The sequence below is a fragment of the Natrix helvetica genome, assembly GCF_964273705.1.
Source record: "Natrix helvetica genome assembly, chromosome: 2".
Lineage (NCBI taxonomy): Eukaryota > Metazoa > Chordata > Lepidosauria > Squamata > Natricidae > Natrix > Natrix helvetica.
This window is the reverse complement of record NC_138552.1, coordinates 24374643-24396755: the sequence shown is the minus strand read 5'-3', so window position 1 is coordinate 24396755 and position 22113 is coordinate 24374643. Positions and strand designations below refer to the sequence as shown.

At 36.8% G+C, this 22113-nt stretch overlaps 1 protein-coding gene across 1 annotated transcript in view; it reads left to right on the top strand.

Moving 5' to 3' along the window:
• The window catches only part of HCN1 (hyperpolarization activated cyclic nucleotide gated potassium channel 1), a 187967-nt gene extending 166460 nt beyond the window's left edge, over positions 1-21507 (top strand). Inside the window, exons 6-8 of the mRNA XM_081944075.1 lie at positions 5796-6036; positions 15568-15732; positions 17748-21507. Coding sequence (XP_081800201.1) covers positions 5796-6036; positions 15568-15732; positions 17748-18619 — 1278 coding nt within the window. The 3' untranslated portion in view covers positions 18620-21507. The remainder of the gene's footprint in view (positions 1-5795; positions 6037-15567; positions 15733-17747) is intronic.
• The last annotated feature ends 606 nt before the right edge of the window (positions 21508-22113 follow it).

Here is a 22113-nt window from a genome sequence, read left to right as displayed (position 1 = left end):
CACTCCCACCCAGTCACATGGCCAGCAAGCCACTGCCACAAAGCAGGCCACACCTACAGAAGAGCTTCTAAAAAAAATTGAAACCCACCACTGCCCTGTCCCCTCCCCTCCACCAGGCTGCCAAGATGCAAAAGAGGAGGTATATAAGAGGAGGAGGAGGAGGTCTTTGAGCAGAATCCTCAACCACACAAAATAATGCCATAACAAAAAAATAGATTAAAAATAAAATTTTAAACATGGTAAAGTATCAGAAGTTATTAAACACACAATACATTATTGTATTAATTATTTCAATCATATACATGAAACATTAGATATCTTAGCGATCTCAGAACCATACAAACCAACTCAATCAAGCAGATCTTTTGTTCTGCCATCACAACTCCTATTAGCTAAGACACTGCTGGAAAAAGCTAGTTCTGCAGGGATGGACATCTTTTAAATGAATCTGCATGATTTCTCAAATGTTCCTCAGCTATCAATTATCTAAGCAAGTATCTAATTATCTAAGCAATTCTAATTATAAGCAATTTACACAAAAATGCCATTCAGTTCAGGGATGAAATCAACTTACCAATTGATGCTACCAGTTTGAAATGCACAGAGCATCAAAAATGGGACATGATGACCTCCGGGTAGGTTTGCAGAGTCTCCCACCGCCACTGCTACCGGTTCGCCCAAACCGGATAGGACCGGCTGAATTGCACCACTCATTCAGTTAGGACTTAAAATGCAGATAAGGGAATACAAACAAAAGTAGAGCCTGTGCTGGTGTGTGGTATAGTGTAGTTTTAATCACAGATGTACCATTTCTGAGCCCATTTTACTGAGGTCTTCCAGACAAATTAAAAAGGGAAATCCAGCATTCCTTTCTAACATGACCAAGAAAGGTAAAGATTTCCCTTGTCCAGTCATGTCTGACTGTAGGTGCTCACCTGTTTCTTAGCTGAGGGGGCCAGCATTGTCGGAAGACATCTCTATGGTCATGTGGACAGCATGACTATACACTGAGGCACATGGAACACTGTTACCTTCCCACTCAAAAGGTACCTATTTACCTACTCGCATTTGCGTGCTTTTGAACTGCTAGGTGGGCAGAGAGGAGCAAGTAGTAGAAACTTACCCCATTGCACAGTACTCAGGTGTTGAACCCGGGCTGTCAAATTTCCAGCTGACAAGCTCAGCAACCACTGAGCCATCGCAATGCAAATCTTAAATTGCACATTAGCAAAAATTGTCTTGTAAGAAACATTGACCTTTTCATTATTCACCATTGTATGCCCTCCCCTCCCTCTCCTATGTTTAAAGAATCATGTGTGGAGCAGAAATATATTGATCTGAGTTCCGGAGCTATTGCAAAAGAGTTCTTTGAAAAGGACCTGCTTTAGAAAGGGCAAGGCCTCCACAGCTTGAGTTTCAGGCACCCTGTGACGATTGTCCAGTTAATCACTTGTTTTCAGCTGTCTTGGTGTTAGATTGGCTATTATTACATTTAAAAGGGGCAAAGGGACAATGTTGTTGATTTTGAAAAAAACAAGAAGATGTCTTAGATATTGTTCAAGATTTAAGAAAGAATAAAAATAAATGCTGTTTTCCTTTGTGAAATCTCTGAAAATATCTAAGCGCAAAACTTTACTCAGTTTTGCTTCATGCTGCAGTGAAGTGTGAAATGATAACTGAATAAAACATGTAATCTAGTATTTGTCTGATATAAAAACAGGTAAAAATTACAACATGAGCACAGCTGCTTCTTAATCAGGTGGTAGATGGGTGGTAGATGGTATTCATTAAAACAACTTTAAAAGAAAAAAAATGCAATAACACCAAAGACTTTTGTAAAATTAAATCAACAATCGAAGGACAAGAAAGGATTGAAGTAGTAATTAAGCACAGTTTAATTAAGAGAGCCAGTTGGTTAGGCACCAGGCTAGAAATCAGGAGACTGTAAGTTCTAATACCACCTTAAGCATGGATGACCTTGGGCCAGTCACACACCTTCAGCCCAACTCACCACATAGGATTGTTGTTGTAGGGAAATAGGAGGAGGAAGGATTATTAGGTATGGTCACTGCCTTGAGTTCTTTATAAAAATAATAAAGATGAGATTAAAAAATGAACCAAAGAATTTGAAGCAACTGGTTAAGTTTAGGTTTTTTTTAAAAAGATAACTGATGCTTTTCAAATGCCTGAAAGATCTCATGTAAAAGATATATATCAAGACCCGATATTTCAGCCTGGAGGGCAGGTCTTGGAATAATAGATTTCAGCTAGAGGAAGATAAGATTCCAATTGAATGCTAGAAGAAACTTCCTAATAATAAGAGAAGTTGACAGTGGAATCAAATGCTCAGATAAGTCGTGGTCTTCCCTTCATTGTAAGTGTTCCAATGGAAGCTAGATAGCCATCTTTCAGTAATACTTCAATTTGGATTCTTGCACTGAACAGAATGTTGGATTTGAAGACACGAATGGCCTCAATTCTGCAATTCTCCTTGTTCAAGGAATGCCAATCCCCACCCTTGAAACTTACACAAAGGCTATGCTTTATCTCCTTTAAAAGAAAAAAGCTTAAGCTTTGTCCAGGAAAATAAGGTAGAAAGACTCCCAGGATTATTTTAATATGAAATTTACAATTAGCCTGTCCGAATATTTGTTACAACATTTTGTGCTATCTATTTTTAACTAGAAATGTTGGAAACATTATTCATGTTTTCAAATAACAATGTTCAAAGGTAGTTTACCTCAGTTTAGGTTTCTTTGGGCAAAGCTGTTGACCTATGAATCCTCCTTAGGGTCCTTTGCATGTCTTTTGCATCTTCCTTATGGTCCTTTGATTTTTTTTTCTTAACAGTCGACTAAGGAATTAGTCTTCATGTAACATCCAGACTAATTAGTTTAAGAAATGGGACTGGACTAATTACATCTGAAAGAGGCAGTTTGGTGTAGTGGTTAAAGTACCAGGCTAGAAACCAGAAGACTCTGAATTCGAGTCCCACCTTAGACACCCAGGGCTACTCATTCTCTCCCCAACCTAGTAAAGAGGGTGAGATCAAACCACTTCTGAAGCTCTTGACAGGAAAACTGCATGGAGTAATGCTGATATGAAGGCATGGACAGGCAAAAGGTTACATTTGATCTAGCAGGGCCTTTAAAAAAACAGCACTGAAACGAAGATTTGGGAACTTGAGTCCATCTATCAATTAGATTTAGCACTCTAACAAAGGTATACTTTGTCAGGCACAAGCAATCTGAGCCTCACATGAACAGGCCCAAACAGATATTTTATTGTTGATTGCCTATCTTACAAGAATCCCCCCAGACTAACTGTCTTCTTTTGGGAAATGGAGACCTAAGAATTAGATCTCTGACATTTCCTTCCACACATGGACTCTAAGCTGGAATGTGTCTTTACTCTCTGAGATGGGTAGCCCTCCCCTGCAACTGGTATTTTACCAGAACCTCAACATATAGCAATAGCACTTAGACTTATATACCGCTTCATAGTGCTTTTTAGTGCTCTAAGCAGTTTACAGAGTAAGCATCTTGCCCCCAACAATCTGGGTCCTCATTGTACCCACCTTGGAAGGATGGAAGAATGAGTCAGTCTTGAGTCAGTGAGATTTGAACTGCCAAACTGCAGCTAGCAGTCAGCTCACATAGCCTGTAGTACTGCACTCTAACCACTGTGCCACCTCGGCACTTCATTCATATTCAGTGAAGAGGACTATCACTTGCCTAACTTATTCATTTAGTCTTCTCTCAAAGCATCTGCACTACTTGTATTTGTTATTTTTTTCTTAATGTTAAAAAAAGAATTTGCCTTGATGCAAAATAAGCCCATAATTCAGTATCCTGCCCTGGAGAGAAACAGGAAACAGGTGTTAACATTCTCTGCAAAATATTTTCCTGGGTAGGTTTAACATGTAGCATAATATTTTGCATTGCAAACGATACCTGTGCATTGTGTTGACATTTACTTCCTGCTCCAGACTGCATATGCAAATTAGATCAATCCAACGCAAATTATAATTCTGTTAATATTTAAAAGCGGAATTCAGCAGGCAGACCTAGAGTGCAGATTGCAACCCTGAGAACTGTGCACTACGGTAAAAGCTAACTTCTGAGAAAGAGGTTAATACCCTTTCCGAGCTATTATTTAAAGTTCAGCACTGATCTATTTTTAGACAGTAGTGTGAGAAGAGGTTGGCTGAAAATAGATACAGATCATGTCTCCTTGTAGAATATAGAACATTGAGACACTTCATTTTCAGAGAACATAATTGGTATTTGGGATATAACCACTGTGCTCTCAAACCTTTGCAAAAAAAAAAGAGGTTTCTACAAAAGACAAACATTTTATGTGGGCCCTTACAATACAACAGCATATCAATGGGGTGGAATTTTGAAATGTAGTTTTTCTAAACAAGTTTGGGAGCCATTGAATTGAAGTTTTTCCCTCAAATCCCTTACTGTTGTGCAATTTTAACAGGTTGTTTTAACAAGTGTATATTTCAGCTTTCTTACTTTCAATTCTCAGAACTTAAACACCCTGCTGGCTTGGAATTCTGAGAATTGAAATTCATGATATCCACAGCACAAGCTGGAGAAGTTAGTCTAATGCCTCTAAGTAGGCACATTGTCTGCTAACCACTGGGCTATTGTTGTTTTTTAAGAGTCTATTTGGATAGAACACCTGTCTGTTTGACCATGAACTGCAAAGTCCACACAATCTTCAGGTAGTATCAGTGCTTTGATTTGGATAGAACATCTGTCTGTTTGACCAAGAACTGCTAAGTGCACACAATCTTCAGATAGTATCAGTGCTTTGGACAGCAACTTCCTAAGGTTCTCCATAAACCTCCCTACCAGGTCCAATGTTTGCTCAGTTCTTCTTCATATTATTATCTGAGCCACACACTTGAAGGGATAAATTCCCAGTATGTTGCTCTCAATTGCTTAAGGGCTTTCAAATCGAGAAGAGTGAAATATATTCATTGCAGGAGTGATTGAGACTTTTCTTTAAAATTCAGACCATTTTTGGCTATGACTCTGGAGTCTATTTCTCATGGAGATCATTTTTTAATCATCTTTTTTAAAAGAAAAATTCAAATAATTAAAGAAGAAAAGTGATTCTCCATGAAATCCACGTAAAATTGTTGGCATGTAAATTAGCCAGATTCATTTATGCTTCACCTGAATATTTTTTGAAGCCTCTTGATGTTATATGTGTCCCCCTCCCACCAGAATATATAGCTTGGGGGGGGGGAGAGAATGCTTTAAGAACAGTGGTAAGTACAGGCAGAGATGGGTTGCTGCTGGTTCGGGCCAGATCGGCCAAACTGGTGGTAGCAGTGGTGGGAGGCTCCGCCCACTTGCCCAGACACTTCTGTGCATGCGCAGAAGCATTGCGTGTGTGCGGAGTGCATCCAAATTGGTAATAAAAAAAATTAGCAACCCATATCTGAGTACAGGTCTTCTGAGAGTGATCATGATCTTGGAGCTGTTACTGAGGTAAAAATTTGGCACGTGACAAGTATATTTAAGTACTATTTCTTTTACTTCTATTTAGAATTAGTATTTCAATAAATATTCCCATTAAATAAATAACATTGATCTATAACTTAAATACATATTGCTTGTTACCAAATAAAAATGCTAAGAGTTTCTAAGGCAATTGTCTTCCCCATTTTCCCCAAGGTCATCCACATCCATGAGTAGGGTGATATTTCATTTCTACCTTCCCTAGATTCTACCAAGAAGCCTTTGTCAGACCAAATATTTTTTTTTCCATTTTAGGAGATTGTCAACTTTAACTGTCGTAAACTTGTTGCCACCATGCCTCTGTTCGCCAATGCTGACCCGAATTTTGTAACAGCCATGCTAAGCAAGTTGCGCTTTGAAGTGTTTCAACCTGGAGATTACATTATCCGAGAAGGGGCTGTGGGGAAGAAGATGTATTTCATTCAACATGGGGTCGCTGGTGTTATCACTAAATCCAGTAAAGAGATGAAGTTGACTGATGGCTCCTACTTTGGAGGTGAGTACAATGGAAGTTTTGGGTTGGTAAAGATGCAGAGACTGAATGTAGGTTTATTGAATATGAATTGCTTTACAAAGGCTATGAAGATGCTATGAGATGTCTATTTGGCATTATTTCTTTTTCTTTTACTACAGAGCCCAGTGATAGCAGCATACAGTAATTAAAAAAATATCCTAAGCAGTTTTTCTGGGAGTCTTTGATATACTGTTTTGATGACCAGGAATATATCATAATCTGTCACCCAGCCCCCATTCATGTCCCATGTTGTCTTGACTCCTATTCAGTTGCTTTCCTAGAGCCAGTAATCTAAGCATGTATATTCTTTGATTTCCCATCAGTTGAAAACTCATAGCTGAACATATAACTAATGCCATTAAAAAGCATATGGATGCAGACCTACATGTGTATACAATATTTTTTTAGCTGACATGGTTGTCCCAAAGATGCTTCTTCAAGAGGCAATTGGACTTTCTGTTTTTTTCTTTGAAGACGTTTTGTTTCTTATCCAAGAAGCTTCTTCAGGTCTGGCTGGATGGTGGGGAATGGAAGGATTTATACTCCTTGGAGACAGCTGGTCATTTGCATTCATTAAGGCCACCTGGAGTTTTATCTGTATCTATCAGGTGGCCTTAATGACTTGCTTAGAGAATGCAAATGACCGGCTGTCTGCAAGGAGTATAAATCCTTCCATTCCCCACCATCCAGCCAGAGCTGAAGAAGCTTCGTGAATGAGAAGCGAAACGTCTTCAAAGAAAAACCAGAAAGTCCAGTTGCCTCTTAAAAAGAAACTTTGGGACAACCATGACTGGATGACTGAGAATATCCATATAAAATGGCATGGTTACCTCTGTTGAATTCAGCCCGTAATGGCTACATATTTCTTCATGGTTTTCAACATTATGTTATGCACTGCAGAGGAATCTGTACTTCCACAGCCATATTTCCTTATATCCAACTGCCTAATTTAACCCTGGATATGATACAAGACTGAGCATACTTCTCCTCCAACTATAAAGTAATTTAACAGCAACTCACTGAATCTTTCAAAGTGGATGATGCAATATTTTTGCTTGTCAAACAGAATTCAAGTGAGTCATTTCACTAACAATTGCTTCACTTAGTGAAACAAGAAACTGCAATTCCATTTCTCCCGTAGATGTTCAATATCTCTGAGAAGTTATAGGACCTTCAGGAATAGAGTAGATTACAGTAATGGGGACTTGTACAAGGAAAATGGTGATAATAACACCATGGAAGCGCATATTGATTCCTCTCATGTTTATACTTTATCAGAGCTAGTTAATTCCTGCTAGTTTGAATTCCTGATATTTGCATTTGAGGGTATCCTCTTGTGTTTATTAACTAAAAGATCTGTAATTTTAAGCACGTTAATTTGGGACTCTATAATATAGATATTTTTATAGGCAAACAAGCAATCGGTTCTATTTTCACAAACACAGAATACAGTCTGCTTCCAATACAGCCTGCAATTCTTCTATGACATGTCCTGCTGTTTCATTTACAGGTATAGGACATGCAGTCACCTGGCCAATTTTTTACAGCAGAAAACATCCTTGAAGGATGGGGGTTTAAAGAGGAAATAGAGCTGTTTTTCTGTCTGTTCATTATCTCTCACACATACACAGAGACATCTGTGTATTTTTTCCGACCAAGAAGAGAATAGCTGAAGGGGGCATGTATGTATCATGCATAATTTGAGCAGTCAGATTGATTTGAGAAATGGATCCAGTTTGTTTCCAACATTTTAATCAGTTCAGAAGATTCGTTTGACTCAGTCCAAACTTCCAAATCAATTTACTCTAAACTTCTCAGTTAGACCTGATTCAATCTGCAGTACTTTGGGCTATTAAAATGTAAGTAAACAAGCATAATAGCATGTGAAATCAGTCTGATTTCATGTGTTACCCTAGGCAACAAGTCATTAGAAGTAATGATCAAAAATATTAATCACAACCACAATTCATTTGATAAGGTGCTTAATCAAAAAAGTAAATAAAATAAAAAGCAGTAAAGTGACAGTATGTTATTAACTTTTCACAAGGATTTTTTCTAATATTTTAAAATAACAAATGTTACACATGGAAGTTTAGATGATTGAGTAGTTTCTACTCTTAAGTTGATAGAAGGAAAGTGATTAAACACTTTGACAACTCACTAACCAGGGGATTTGGTTTTATTCTCTTCCCTTCTGTCAAAACTGCCTGGAACCAGCCACAGAACCACCAGAATACTCTATTCTCCATTCCCAATCTCTACAATCAGGCAATAAAGAATAGCATGATTGTTGGTATAGAAAGACTTCAAGAAATCAAGGGGAACAAGGATACTCACAGTACTCCAATCCCAGGTCTCCTAGAAGTCATCAGTTGCAATCAATGTAATCTCCATTCAAAAATGGAACCTGAAATCTGACTGAAAAAGTATCCAAGTATGATGCTTCCTGTAGAAGCTACAATCTAGCTTCATTAACTTTCTACAAAAATGGAATGATGGAGAGTAGACATTTTTTGTCCAGAACTGTAATAAAAACATGTGATATGTATCCAATGGTCAAGCAGTTATTCAATATTTTTAAAGGCTTATTAGTTTGTAATTTAGAATACTCCTTTAGAATTTGTACTGATTACCTGCCATTTATTTTAGAAACATAATTAAAGAGAAATCAAGTCCAGCTAGCTATCTTACTTTAAAAATATATGAGATTAGGCTTTTAAAGCAATGAAAAGTTAAACATTTAATTGGAGGCAAAAGGGGTACACTTAGAATGTTGCTACTTGTTCCTAAAATTATTTCAACTTCCATTTCCCATTCAAAGTGGAGAAATGAAATTTTATAACTTTGGAGGCTTGCTGCCAGTTATCAGTAGATCAGGGAAATACAAATGTGCCAAGGCTCAGAAGGTTTGGCAGATCATTGCCTTGAATTGACTTCATGTTTCTTCACCGAGCATTTATTTTCCATTTTTAACAAAACATTGATGTGACATTGCATGATAACTAATTACATCGTGAGGTGTAGTTTTATGTGGACAATTATCTGGCAACAATTGGATCAGTGTTGCATTGCCAGCTAGGCATTATGTTGCTCCAAGAGTGAACATTTTTTTAAATTTCATCTTAGAAAAGCAACAGGAATTGGGAATGAAGGAAGAATTCTCATACCTGGATCAGATTAGTATGTGAAATTTTACTCCACTTTGTGGAGCAAATTCAATTAAGTATGCTTACATAGAGTGGAACCAATCTCAAAACAGTTTTGGGGTTGATATGATGTGCAATTATTTAGCAGGTAAGACTTCTGGTGCCAAGGACAACTTATCATTTTATTACCTTATATTGCGGAAGCACAATAAGCAGCAAAAATGCTACAACTTGTGATTTTTATCCGTCAAAAGGGGAAATTATTAAGTTCATGGGGAATAATCATATCAAAGATGTATTCAACTTAAAGATACAGTCAATTAAATTATAACAAATTTAGGATTTGTTTAGAATCTGACCCTGATATTTCCAATCTCATCTAAAAATGATATAGGCACCTTAGAATGTAAAGCAATTTTTAGTGTAATGGCTCCTTACATTATCCTTACACCAGTGGTGGGATTCAAAATTTTTTACTACCAGTTCTGTGGGCCTGGCTTTGTGAGCGTGGCATAGCTTGGTGGGCATGGCAGGGGAAGGATACTGTAAAATCTCCTTTCCCTCCAGGGGAAGGTTACTGCAAAATCCGCCCTTCCCTCCGGATCAGCTGGGACTCGGGAGGCAGAAAATAGATGGGGGCGGGGCCAGTCAGAAGTGGTATTTACTGGTTCTCCAAACCAATCAAAATTTCCATTACCGGTTCTCCAGAGCTGGTCAGAACCTGCTGAATACCACCACTGCCTTACCCTCTAATTATTCTTTTAGCTCCTTTCTCCTTTGATTTCCTTAGCATTATCTCAGTTGAAAAAGCACTAGATCAGGGATGTCCAAACTTGGGAACTTTAAGACTTGTGGACTTCAACTCCCAGAATTCCCCAGCCAGCCATGCTGGCTGGGGAATTCTGGGAGTTGAAGTCCACAAGTCTTAAAGTTCCCAAGTTTGGACACCCCTGATCTAGATGCTTTATACAATACAATACAATAGTAGAGTTGGAAGGGACCTTTGATGTCTTCTAGTTCAACCCACTGCCTAGGCAGGAAACCCTATACCATTTCAGACAAATGGCTATCCAACATCTTCTTAAACACTTCCAGTGTTGGGGCATTCACAACTTCTGGAGGCAAGCTGTTCCACTGATTAATTGTTCTGTCAGGAAGTTTCTCCTCAGTTCTAAGTTGCTTCTCTCCTTGACTAGCTTCCACCCATTGCTTCTTGTGCCTTGTGCCTCCACCCATTGCTCAGGTGCCTTGGAGAATAGTTTGACTCCCTCTTCTTTGTGGCAACCCCTGAGATATTGGAACACTGCTATAAGGTCTCCCCTACTCCTTCTTTCTATTAAATTAGACATACCCAGTTCCTGTAACCGTTCTTCATATGTTTTAGTCTCCAGTCCCCTAATCCTCTTTGTTGCTCTTCTCTGCATTCTTTCTAGAGTCCCCACATCTTTTCTACATCGTGGCGACCAGAACTGAATGCAGTATTCCAAGTGTGGCCTTACCAAGGCATTATAAAGTGGTATTAACACTTCACGTGATCTTGATTCTATCCCTCTGTTGATACAGGCTAGAACTGTGTTGGCTTTTTTGGCAGCTGCTGCACACTGCTGGCTCATATTTAAATGGATGTCCACTAGGACTCCAAGATCCCTTTCACAGTTACTACTGTTGAGCAAGGTACCACCTATACTGTACCTGTGCATTTCGCTTTTGTTGCCTAAATGTAGAACCTTACTCTTTTCATCATTGAATTTCATTTTATTAGATAGTGCCCAATGTTCAAGTTTGTCAAGATCCTTCTGTATCTTTAGCCTATCTTCTGGAGTGTTGGCTATTCCTGCCAGCTTGGTGTCATCTGCAAATTTGATGAGTTCCCCATTTATTCCCTCGTCCAAATCATTGATGAAGATGTTGAAGAGTACTGGGCCTAAAACAGAGACTTGGGGTACTCCACTGCATACCTCCCTTCATGTAGATGCAGTTCCATTGAGGACTACACGTTGAGTGCGGTTGGTTAGCCAGTTACAAATCCATCTGGTGGTGATGTTGTCCAACTCACATTCTTCTACTTTATCTAGTAGTAGGTTATGACCTACCTTATCAAATGCCTTACTGAAGTAAACTATATCGATGGCATTCCTCTGGTCCACTTATTTTGTCACTTTGTCAAAGAATGCAATAAGATTAGTCTGGCATGATCTGTTTTTGACAAACCCATGTTGGCTTTTGGCTATTGCTTTGTTTGCTTCTAGGTGTACGCTAATTCATTGCTTGATTATATTTTCCAGAATCTTTCCTGGTATTGAGGTCAGGCTGATAGGTCTGTAGTTTCCTGGATCTGTTTTTTTCCCCTTTTTTGAAGATGGGAACCACATCAGGTCTTTTCCAGTCCTCTGGTAGTTCCCCAGTGCTCCAGGATCTCTGAAAGATATAGTTCAGTGATTCTGAGATCTCGTCTGCCAGTTCCTTCAGAACCCTGGGGTGTAATCCATCCGGTCCTGGTGATTTGCATTCGTCTAGGGTCGACAGGTGCTCACTTACCATTTTCTTCCCTATTTCAACTTGTGTTCCTAATCTGATTTTTGTGGTGCTGTTTTTGATAGGTTGGACTGTTTTATCCCTTTGTGTAAAGACAGATGCAAAACATGAGTTAAATAGTTCTGCTTTCTCCCTGTTGCTTGTCACATTCTTGCCACTTTCTCCCAGCAATGGACTAATTGTTTCCTTAACTCTTTTCTTGTTTTTAACATGTTGGAAGAAGTTTTTTTTTTGTTATTTTTTACTTTTGTGGCAAGCTTTTCTTCATTGTGAGCCTTAGCTTTCCTCACTTCATCTTTACATGCTCGGGCTATTTGCTGATATTCTGCCTTAGTTATGTCCCCCCCCTTTCCACTTTTTGTACTTATATTTTTTGTCTTTCAATTTGTCAGAGAGTTCTTTATGCAGCCATGCTGGTTTCTTTTGGGAGCTGTTATTTTTCTTCTTCATTGGTATTGTGCTAGACTGGGCTTTTGTAATCTCATTTTTCAAAATTTTCCAAGCTTCTTGAGTTGTTTTACCCTTGAGGATTCTCATCCATGGAATTTTTCCCAAGCTCTCTCTAAGTTTATTGAAATTAGCACTCTTAAAGTCCAAGACTCTAGTTTCACTTTGTCCTACTACTTGTGTTTGCATAATGTTGAATTCCAATATTGCATGGTCACTTGCCCCCAGAGTTCCTGTGGCTTCAACACCTTCTATCATTTCCTCTCTGTTAGTGAGAATTAAGTCTAATATGGCTGATCCCCTTGTTCCCTTCTCTACTTTTTGGGAAACAAAGTTGTCTGCTAGGTTTGTTAGGAACCTGTTGGATCTTCCACTTGGTGCAGAGTTTGTTTCCCAGTTGATGTCAGGGTAGTTAAAATCCCCCACTACTATTGTGGTGTGCTTCCTACATATCTTAGTTAGCTGACTAGCAAAAAGTTCATCTACTTCCTCTGCTTGGTTGGGTGGTCTGTAGTATAGACCTAGGGCAATGTCATTTCCCCCCCAACCTTTAATCTTGACCCAAATGCATTCAAGATAATTCTCATCATTGTTGTGCTCTATTTCTGTAGAGAGGTAATTATTTCTTATATATAGTGCAACTCCACCTCCTCTTTTATTTGGTCTATTTCTTTTAAATAATTTAAATCCTTCTAGCTGTATGTTCCATTTGTCAGTTTCACTCCACCAAGTTTCGGTAATGGCAACAATATCGTATCTGCCCAATTTTACTTGAATTTCTAATTCGCCCTGTTTATTCCTCATATTCTGTGCATTGGTGTATAGACATTTGAGTCCATTTTGATTGACCCTGTGTTTACTGTCTACATAACCTGTGTTATGCCTGACTGCCCCTATTTTCTTGCCACTTGTATGATTCATGCACATGGTATGGCACTCACTATTAAATGCTTGGTTTTGCTTGAGAGCGGGAGTGATAATCTTACCCATAAAACGTCTGTGTTACATGCACTGATAACCCTATGAATTTTAGATTGCTGGGGACAGAAATGTTCTGTATCAATTAATTCTCTGTCCCCGCTGTTCAGTTTAAATGTTTATCTAGAAAATCTGTGAATTTAATGCCAAGTAACTCAGTCCCTTTCTTGGATGGGTGCAAACCATCTCTTTTGTACAGTTTTTCATTGACTCATTTGCAGACTAGACTGCCTCCTAGGAATACATTGGAATTCTGAGAGCAAGTTGGGGGCATTTTACAAAATGGTTGCTAGGTGAGTTTTGGTTAGTTGCAAAAAATAATTGCCATCGTGAGCAGGGCCAGTCAAAAGATACTTATTTACCAAAAAAACTCTACCTATCCAAAAAGATTCTTTACCATTCAGATGGGATTTTTGCAAGCCTATGATATTCATTCCTGTAAATTGAACACCCAAACCTAATTCTTAACTTTGCAACATGCTCGGTTCCTGTTTATAAATTTTAAGAACTCCGAAAAAACATTGAGTCTGGTGGACACTAAAGGGATATTTCTGGGAACCACAGTGTCTATTTCTGGCCTCAGCTGTATGAATGTATTTTGTGGCAGCATGGATTTTGAAATCTGCTTAAACCGAATACAGATGATTTTAAATAAATGAATCTAATTTTTCATCTGATATGAGATGGTTTCATCATTTCACTTAAATTACCTACATCAGGAAAGCACACAAACATCTTGATCTTTAGGAAACAGCTGTGAAGTAAAATATGGTATCCTTTTCTCTCTTCATGAGCTTGGAAAATAATTGCAGTTCACTATCCAGTTGTATTAATTGAAAGTTAAAGAAAATAAAGTTGCATATCAACCATTTTTATTGAAAAATTTATTTCAGATGAATAATCTGAAATCAAGCTCACTAACTCAAAAAAATTTTAACAGACAGAGGAGATAGTACTGGATTACAGTGACCAATATATTCCAAATTAAGTCATGATCTCTGGCCCCAAGTCCAAAATGCCCTATTCTGTTAAAATTTTGCATACCAGATTGTATGCTGATGATGGTCCTGGGGCACTTTTTTAAAACTTATTTTAACTGAAAGAAGATGTATCCAAAATTTTGCTAGATTTTGTATTGAGCATTCGTATCTGAAGAGCTTTTAGATTAACTGAAGCTGCTTCTCGGGCAGTGGAATTTGTACTGTTAGCCGTTGAGGAGGTAAGTATTTTGCATGGTGAGAAATTGTTCATATCAAATCATACAATTCTGTGAAGTGTTCTAGCATTTGAATTTTTCTGGGTGTTGAATAATTTACTTGGACAAAGCCTGTATGTTTCCTGGATTCTCACTTCAGAAAATTTTCATTTGTGTATTACTATAGAAGACTGCAGATATGTAAGCCTTCTTATTGAATCTTCTCACACATGAATAGTTTAATGACTGCACATGATTATTTGCTTTCCAAATGCTACATCTCATAATTTCCATCTATTTTAAGAGAGGCACCAATCAAGCCTGTTCTATTTAACTTTATCTCCTAAGTCTATTTTGTGAAGCTTGGCTTACAGTGTTTTAGTATTTCTGGAGTGACTTTAGATTGGTGGCTCTCATTACAACGATAATTAGCCTTCCTTTAAAAACATCATAAAGGGAGTAATTTTTCAGAAAGACCAAGTAATTATGGAAATCTCTAGATATGAATGCTATTGATGCATAATTATAAACAGAATGTAGCTATATCTTTTTATCTTTTAGTTGAGTTTCAAGGGGGGGGAAAGAAGTTATACAGTAAAATCATGCCAATGTTCATCCCCTTATTATTGGTTTGTATGTCTGGTTATTGAAGGTCCTAAAATAGGCTTCTATAAAGGCTGACTCTCTTAAAGGGATCACAGAGCTATATTCTGCTGTAAGAATTTAAAAAAAAAACCTTGAGAGACTCTAAACTTTATAGTAAGAGAGTGATGCAATTTCTGAATTTTGGTAATCCAGTTTCCAGAACATCTCTGCAATCTTTCCACTTACTAGAAACATGCTTTATCATTTTCCTTTCTTACATCACATCTCAAATTAAGGTTTGATGAAAAAACTGTTGGGTATTAGCTAAGCACATTTCTTTAAAAGTGCCTGAATTTTTCTCTCTCTCAAAGATTGAACAATTCTTTTATTCTTATGGCACAAGAATATCCCTGAGTTCTTGCTCTGGAATGCATTATCTGGAACTTTAAAAAATGTTGAAGAGGTTTGCTCATTTCCTTCTATCGTCCAAGTTTTAATCCCAACACTCCCAGGAATCCTGGACTGACACTGAGTACACTGGAAAATATTTTTTTTAAACTGGATTTGAATTTGTTCTGACATATTTCCTCTGCCTTCCTTCCTGTATGTCCTTTTTACCTCTTGCAGAGATCTGCCTTTTGACTAAGGGCCGTCGCACTGCTAGCGTGAGAGCAGACACATATTGCCGCCTATATTCTCTCTCTGTGGACAACTTCAATGAAGTTTTGGAAGAATATCCAATGATGAGGCGAGCGTTTGAAACAGTGGCCATTGACAGATTAGACAGGATAGGTAAGTATTCAATTTTTCATGAAGCTCTTTTTTCTCTTTAAGTTCAAGTAACTTAATAGGCCTTAATTTTCCATTTTGATTTGTTTGAATGATTGGGTATAAATAACTATATCTGAGATGATTATTATTAATATTATTATTATAACCATCACTACCATCATCATCATAATGTCGTTGCGTTCTTTTGGACATCATGTCTATGTAGATTAAGGTATGGATGGGGGAGAGAAAGGTAAGGATGCCCATTAATGAAACTCAACTCCTGGTGATTATATGAGGACATTCATACCATTTTCTTGATCCTAGAGGAGAAGAGATTTCCCATTGTTGTCTTGACACTTTTTCTGATTTCTCAGTCTAAGTTATGGTTCTAGAATTCTTAATGGTCTTTTATCCAAGTATTACTCAGGGCCAATTCAGATAAGGAAATATGTATATTTATCTACCTTATGAGGAAGCATATATACAAATTCCTGTTCCAATCCCTAATAAAGTTAAACTTTCCTATGTCCATACAAAATGGAATCCCAACAAAACAGGCAGGAACTAGTACATAGTTTCAAGTCTTCATTTCATCATCCCTTATCAAACCAGTTGACCAAGTTTACATAAATGTATCCTTTCTAAATATTTCCAGCTCTGTGCTATTACAGAGCAGTAGTCCTTATTTAATTATTTCAAGGTTAGGGATTGCCACTAATTCATATAAGTATATGAAATTAGATTCAATTGTTATGCTTGCGGCTTTGCAGAAAATATTAGTTTCAAGAAACCATTCAGTTATTACTGAAGTGGGACATTTATTTTTGGGCAGTGGATTAAATATATAACACAGTCCTCTAACACTTAATACTAGCAAAATTATAGTTAGGTGTTACATAATATGTTCTATTTTCATATTATTCACATACATTTAGACAGATTACTCCTCTAAATCTGTTGGTCATTCATTACCAGTGTTGAATAGCTGCTTTCAAGAAACATGTTGAATGGGCACATACATTCATAACCTACTTAACCTGTTCAGCATTTGAGAAATTAGGATAGCTTGACAAAAAAAGCCTATAAAATCTAGTTATTCCATTTATATGCCTTTTGGTAACATGCCATTATTGGCTTGTAGAGTATATTGGATACTAACTAACAAACAAGCAAGCATGCACACACAATATGTGAATAGGCAGCAATATAAATTTTCTAAATAAATAAAATACAAATGCAAAATTTCCAAGTATTTCTTCACATTGGTCTTTATTAGTCAATTATGCAAGAGTCTACTTAAAGTTCATTGAGTGCAATCAAATTATCCCTGAGGGTATTTGCAGTATTTTTCTGCATATTGCACACAAAGCAACATCGTCCACATACAAAAAAATGTGTATGTAGCTCTTATGACTTAGAGCAGGGGTGTCCAAACTTAAAGTTCCCAAGTTTGGACACCCCTGACTTAGAGCAAGGTCATTCCATGATACAATTAAAATATTCTTATGGATGTGATGTTTTCCCCACAGCTATGACTTCTTCCCCTTAAAATATCCATGGAGTTGGGTGGCTAATACATTTAAGTAAATTTTAAAAAACAAACAAGTTGAATTAATTGAAGCTAAAGAGAAGACAAAGGGATGGACAAATTTTGCTTCTAGTCTTGATAGCTAAATAAAAACTCTTTTGTCACTGAACACTGTTGGATCCATAAGTAGAACAGCATACATGGCTAGATGCTATGCTTTGTTGAGTTACATTGGTGGCCAGTGTGGGAAACAGGATCCTGGGTGAACCTTTTTCAAGCCAGGAGGACTTTTCATTATGTGTTCTTGAAAATGAAAGCTATTAACTTTATATGGAGAATAGAGCTAGAACTGAATTATTGCTTCTCTTTTGTTCTTATAACCATTACAAATGATCATTACCATGATGCAAAGATGCATTTTAGAGATAGAGAAGCAGAAATGTATTCCTATGCTAAATTGCTAACTTGCATGGTGTGTTATGTCAATCTCACTCTTTCCCTAAAGGAAAGAAGAATTCAATTCTACTCCAGAAATTCCAAAAAGACCTCAATACTGGCGTTTTCAACAATCAGGAGAGTGAAATTTTGAAACAGATCGTGAAGTATGACCGAGAGATGGTACAGACTGTTGGGACAGCAAATTATTCGCAGACACCTGCTTTGAATTCAAGCCCTTCAGCTACCACTTCATCAATGCAAATGAGGACACAGACAACACCTGTCTATGCTGTGACAAATCTCTCCCATGGAAGCTTGAATTCATCAACACCGAGCACACAAACACCTCAACAGGGTGTAGTTTTCTCACCATGCTCCTACCCTTCTGCGGTCTGTAGTCCTTCAGTACAGAGTCCTTTAGCTGGCCGAACTTTTCAGTATGCAACTCCTACTGCTTCACAGTTGTCACTGCTACAACAGCAGCAGCTGCAACCACCACAGCAGCTGCAACAACTGCAGCAGCTGCAGCAACCACAGCAGCTACAGCAAATGCCCGGTGGGTCACAGAGGAGCGACATCCATAAGAGTACACAAACTCTTCACAATGCTAGCCTGACAAGAGAAGTACGGCCCCTGTCAGCCTCACAGCCTTCTTTGCCCCATGAGGTCTCTACCATAATTACAAGACCACATCCAACAGTGGGAGAATCTTTAGCTTCCATTCCACAGCCAGTGTCTGCTCTTCAAAGCACAGGAATCCAGGGTGGCAGTAAAGGCACAGTCCCCCAGAGAGTGTCCCTCTTCCGACAGATGTCTTCAGGAGCAATTCCACCAACACGAGGACCGATGCCATCTACAGCTGGACCACAAAAAGATACTTCCACAGTCTTAAATCCTGAACTAGAGGGAGATAAACCACGGTTTGCTTCAAACCTATGATTCATGTGGACTGAATGAAGCAGAAGCATTGAAACAGACTGAAGTTATTCGAGGACACTTGTTAGAACTTAATTTTGCATAGTTCCCAGCGGTCTACAAAAGAAAAAGAAAATTGTAGACAAACTTAACCCACAAAATTGAATGTACAATGTAAAGACAGACAGTCAGAAGGGGAAGAAGAGAGAGAGAAATCCAAATGGCGTCTCTTGTCTTTGTTTCTTATAAACAATTCAGAGTCTAAAAACAGTTGTAATATTTATTTTTAACTTAGTTAAAAATATAAAGTTTCCTGATTTGAATCTATATTTTTAAAGAAATGACAGTATTATGAATTCCAGGAACTAAGCCAGAAAATAAGAACAGCTTTCTAAGAATACATGCTAGCTTGGAATAGCGCCTCTAAAACAGTGATTTTTAACCTTTCGTAGTCAACTATAATTGAGTTGTAATTCCTATTTTAGACATCCAGATTATTTTTTGGGTGCTTTTATGTTAAGGCTTAGATTGAAGGGTCAATGAAATTTTTACTGTCTATAAAAAGTAATAAGAACAGTAAATAGTGAAGACTCACTCATCTTGTTGTAAATAACTTTTTAGACCCAAGTAATAATAACAAAAAAAAAAATAACTCCTGTGTGTTGTATCATTGCAAAGTATTTGTTTAGAAATTTAGTTTCAGCTACTCATGCCAAAATGTAAACATTTAAATTTTTTACAAGATATAAAATACAATATAATTGTAATGCAATGGCTTGCATTCTAAAATGCTACTTTTACATGCAGTGTTTTTATGCAGATTTGTATGTTTGATCCTGCTATGTGTATTTCAGCAACGCTATTATATTTTTCTTCTTTGTCCTGGACACTGTAAGAAATATTCCATGCATGCTTGGACATAATTGATGGGGAAAGCGGGAGACAGAAAAATAACCAAGAGATGAACCAGAAATACCCTGTGCCCTCAAAGCAACTAAAAGATTCAGTTAGCAATATTAGAAGAAGTGGAGAAAAGGAATATTGATAAATGTGAATGTACGGTTTTTACAATTCATTTCCTTTTATGCTGATTTTGAATCTAGAGTTAAAGATTAGAAGTATTTTATTTCAATTGATTGAATGAATTGTTTTAACAATGCTTCAGTTAGTCTTTCATATGTGTACTGTGTCCTCACTGTAACTCTATAGTTGATTGTAGCAATCTTTTTTTTAAAGAAGTATATTATAGCATCCTGTTTGTTAGGAAAGCACACATTCCAGTGTATAGTGTAATAATTTGGACAATAACATACTCTATTACACCAGGTAGCATTGAAAATAGAAATGATATTTCTTTCTTTCTTTTTGACTTCTAATGTCTACACAAAAGAAAGGGAGATCGTAATTGAATATGGATTTTTTGTAAATCTTTTCTTTCAATTGCTTTGTCATGTCATCTTATGACTTCAGATACCTCCTAAAGGAATATTTTTCAAATGCTTAATGTACTGATTTAGGGTCATTCATTCATGGCCTACTATGTTGCCAGTGCTCTTAAGGGCATGTTGTCATCATGGAACATATCTATATGACATTTTCCCTTAGTCATTGGATTGAAATTGTAATTTGGGTTGGTTGTTTTTTTTCCTTTTGACACTCCTGTAGTCAAAATTTACTCTTTCCCATAGTCAGAACTAGTAACTTCCAAGGAATCTCAAAGGTTGAGAGAGACATACAAGTCAACTGAAGCCAATTTGAAGGCATTCATGGGAACAGCTATTGAAGCAGGAGAATGGTTATGTAGCTATTGGTAATATATAAACCATAGATTATCCTAGACCCTTTCTAGCAATGTACTGATTTTCTCTAATCCACAATGTAGCACTACTTTAATATGCAATGTCTTCAATAGAGTATCTTTTGAGGTGGGATCTCATGATACAGTAGTTCATTGTTTTTTTAAGCCACTTCTTCCCTACTTTGGATTCTGTCCTGCAGCTGAAACCCAGAACAAACTGCTGCCTGTTAACATTTTTTCCCTCCAATGTTATTGTAAAAGGGGATGTGAATTAGGCATGATTATTAGTGAAAAGTACATATTATTTTAATGAATTCCACTTCCCAACCCCAAATTAAGTAAATGTGGTCATTTATTCCATGAATATGATGCTGCCGACAGTTAAAATAGAATGGTGATGAATCCCATGTAAGGGATATAATATTTAAAGTATTCTAGGTAAACAGCAAATCCATTTATTTTTAGTACACCAAATCCCTGACTATATATTAATACTGATGACAAATTTTATCCAAACAATGATGATCTTATCCTGGTCTTTAAAATTGTTCAAGGTTTACATTTGATAGGAGTATAATGGAGTTGGTAGTGAACTATTTTTATACATATGTTTATTTTATTTTATGTACTATACAAAAACTTAACATACACAATCTTTCAGTAATACCATTAAAAAAAAAACTTTTAATGACTTTCTAATAGAATGGGCAAAATCTAAGATTTGTAAGTTAATTAAAATGTTACAGGGTATAAAACTGAAATTATGTATATAAGAATGTGTGTGTGTGTGTATTTATACATATATATATACACATATATGTATACAAAACAATCCACTCATTTCTGTAATATAAAGACTATGCATTGCTATTTTGAGAATTGACCTATTTTTCTCTGAATATAAATAAGCCCTGAAATATGGAACCTTACATCTGTATAGGTTGAAATGTATTTACAATAATGTTGGATTATGTTGCTGCTGAAAAAAAAAATCAATACATCAAACTGATTCTTACAATAATTGCACAATCAGGGATAAGTTATTTTTTTCTTTTGTCTTTGCTCAAAGCCATAAATATATATATAAATAAATATATATATGGTTATTAGTAAATTTAACAAAAATATAAAACAATAAAATGTGAATATTTTATTTCATTTGTAATGTTTTTATCCCAATGTAGCATATTATTTTCCTGTGAAACTGGACATTTTCTGATCCAAATGCCACGTGACTGAATGTTCTGCCTTGATCCATCCTTTCCTATTGGAAGTACATGATATTTGATTATTTTAATCGGATAAACCGAGGTTCATTTCTTGAATTTCATCCAAGAAATAGATTGGTAGCTTTGATTAAAATGTAACTCATGCTTGTATGCATAAGTGGAAAAAAATGCTTGTCTCATCTCCACATGCAAGAAAGATGAAAAAAACCACAAAGATGTGGTAATTAACATTAACATTTCATAATTATCTATTCAGATAAGCTTCATTAAAAAGAGGGTACTGTTATGAGAGACTAACAAGGTGGAAATCAGAGGATTTAGCATTTCCATTCTGAAACAATGATATCTCTGAGCAAAGAAAGTCTTAAGTATTGAAAAACATGCCATAAGCTTTGACAGGCAAAATAAGTATTCAATAAATTTGTTACAAATTGTTTGTTTTGAGAAGAACAAACAAGAACTTTGTGAGATAGGTATTCTGGTCCTTCTTA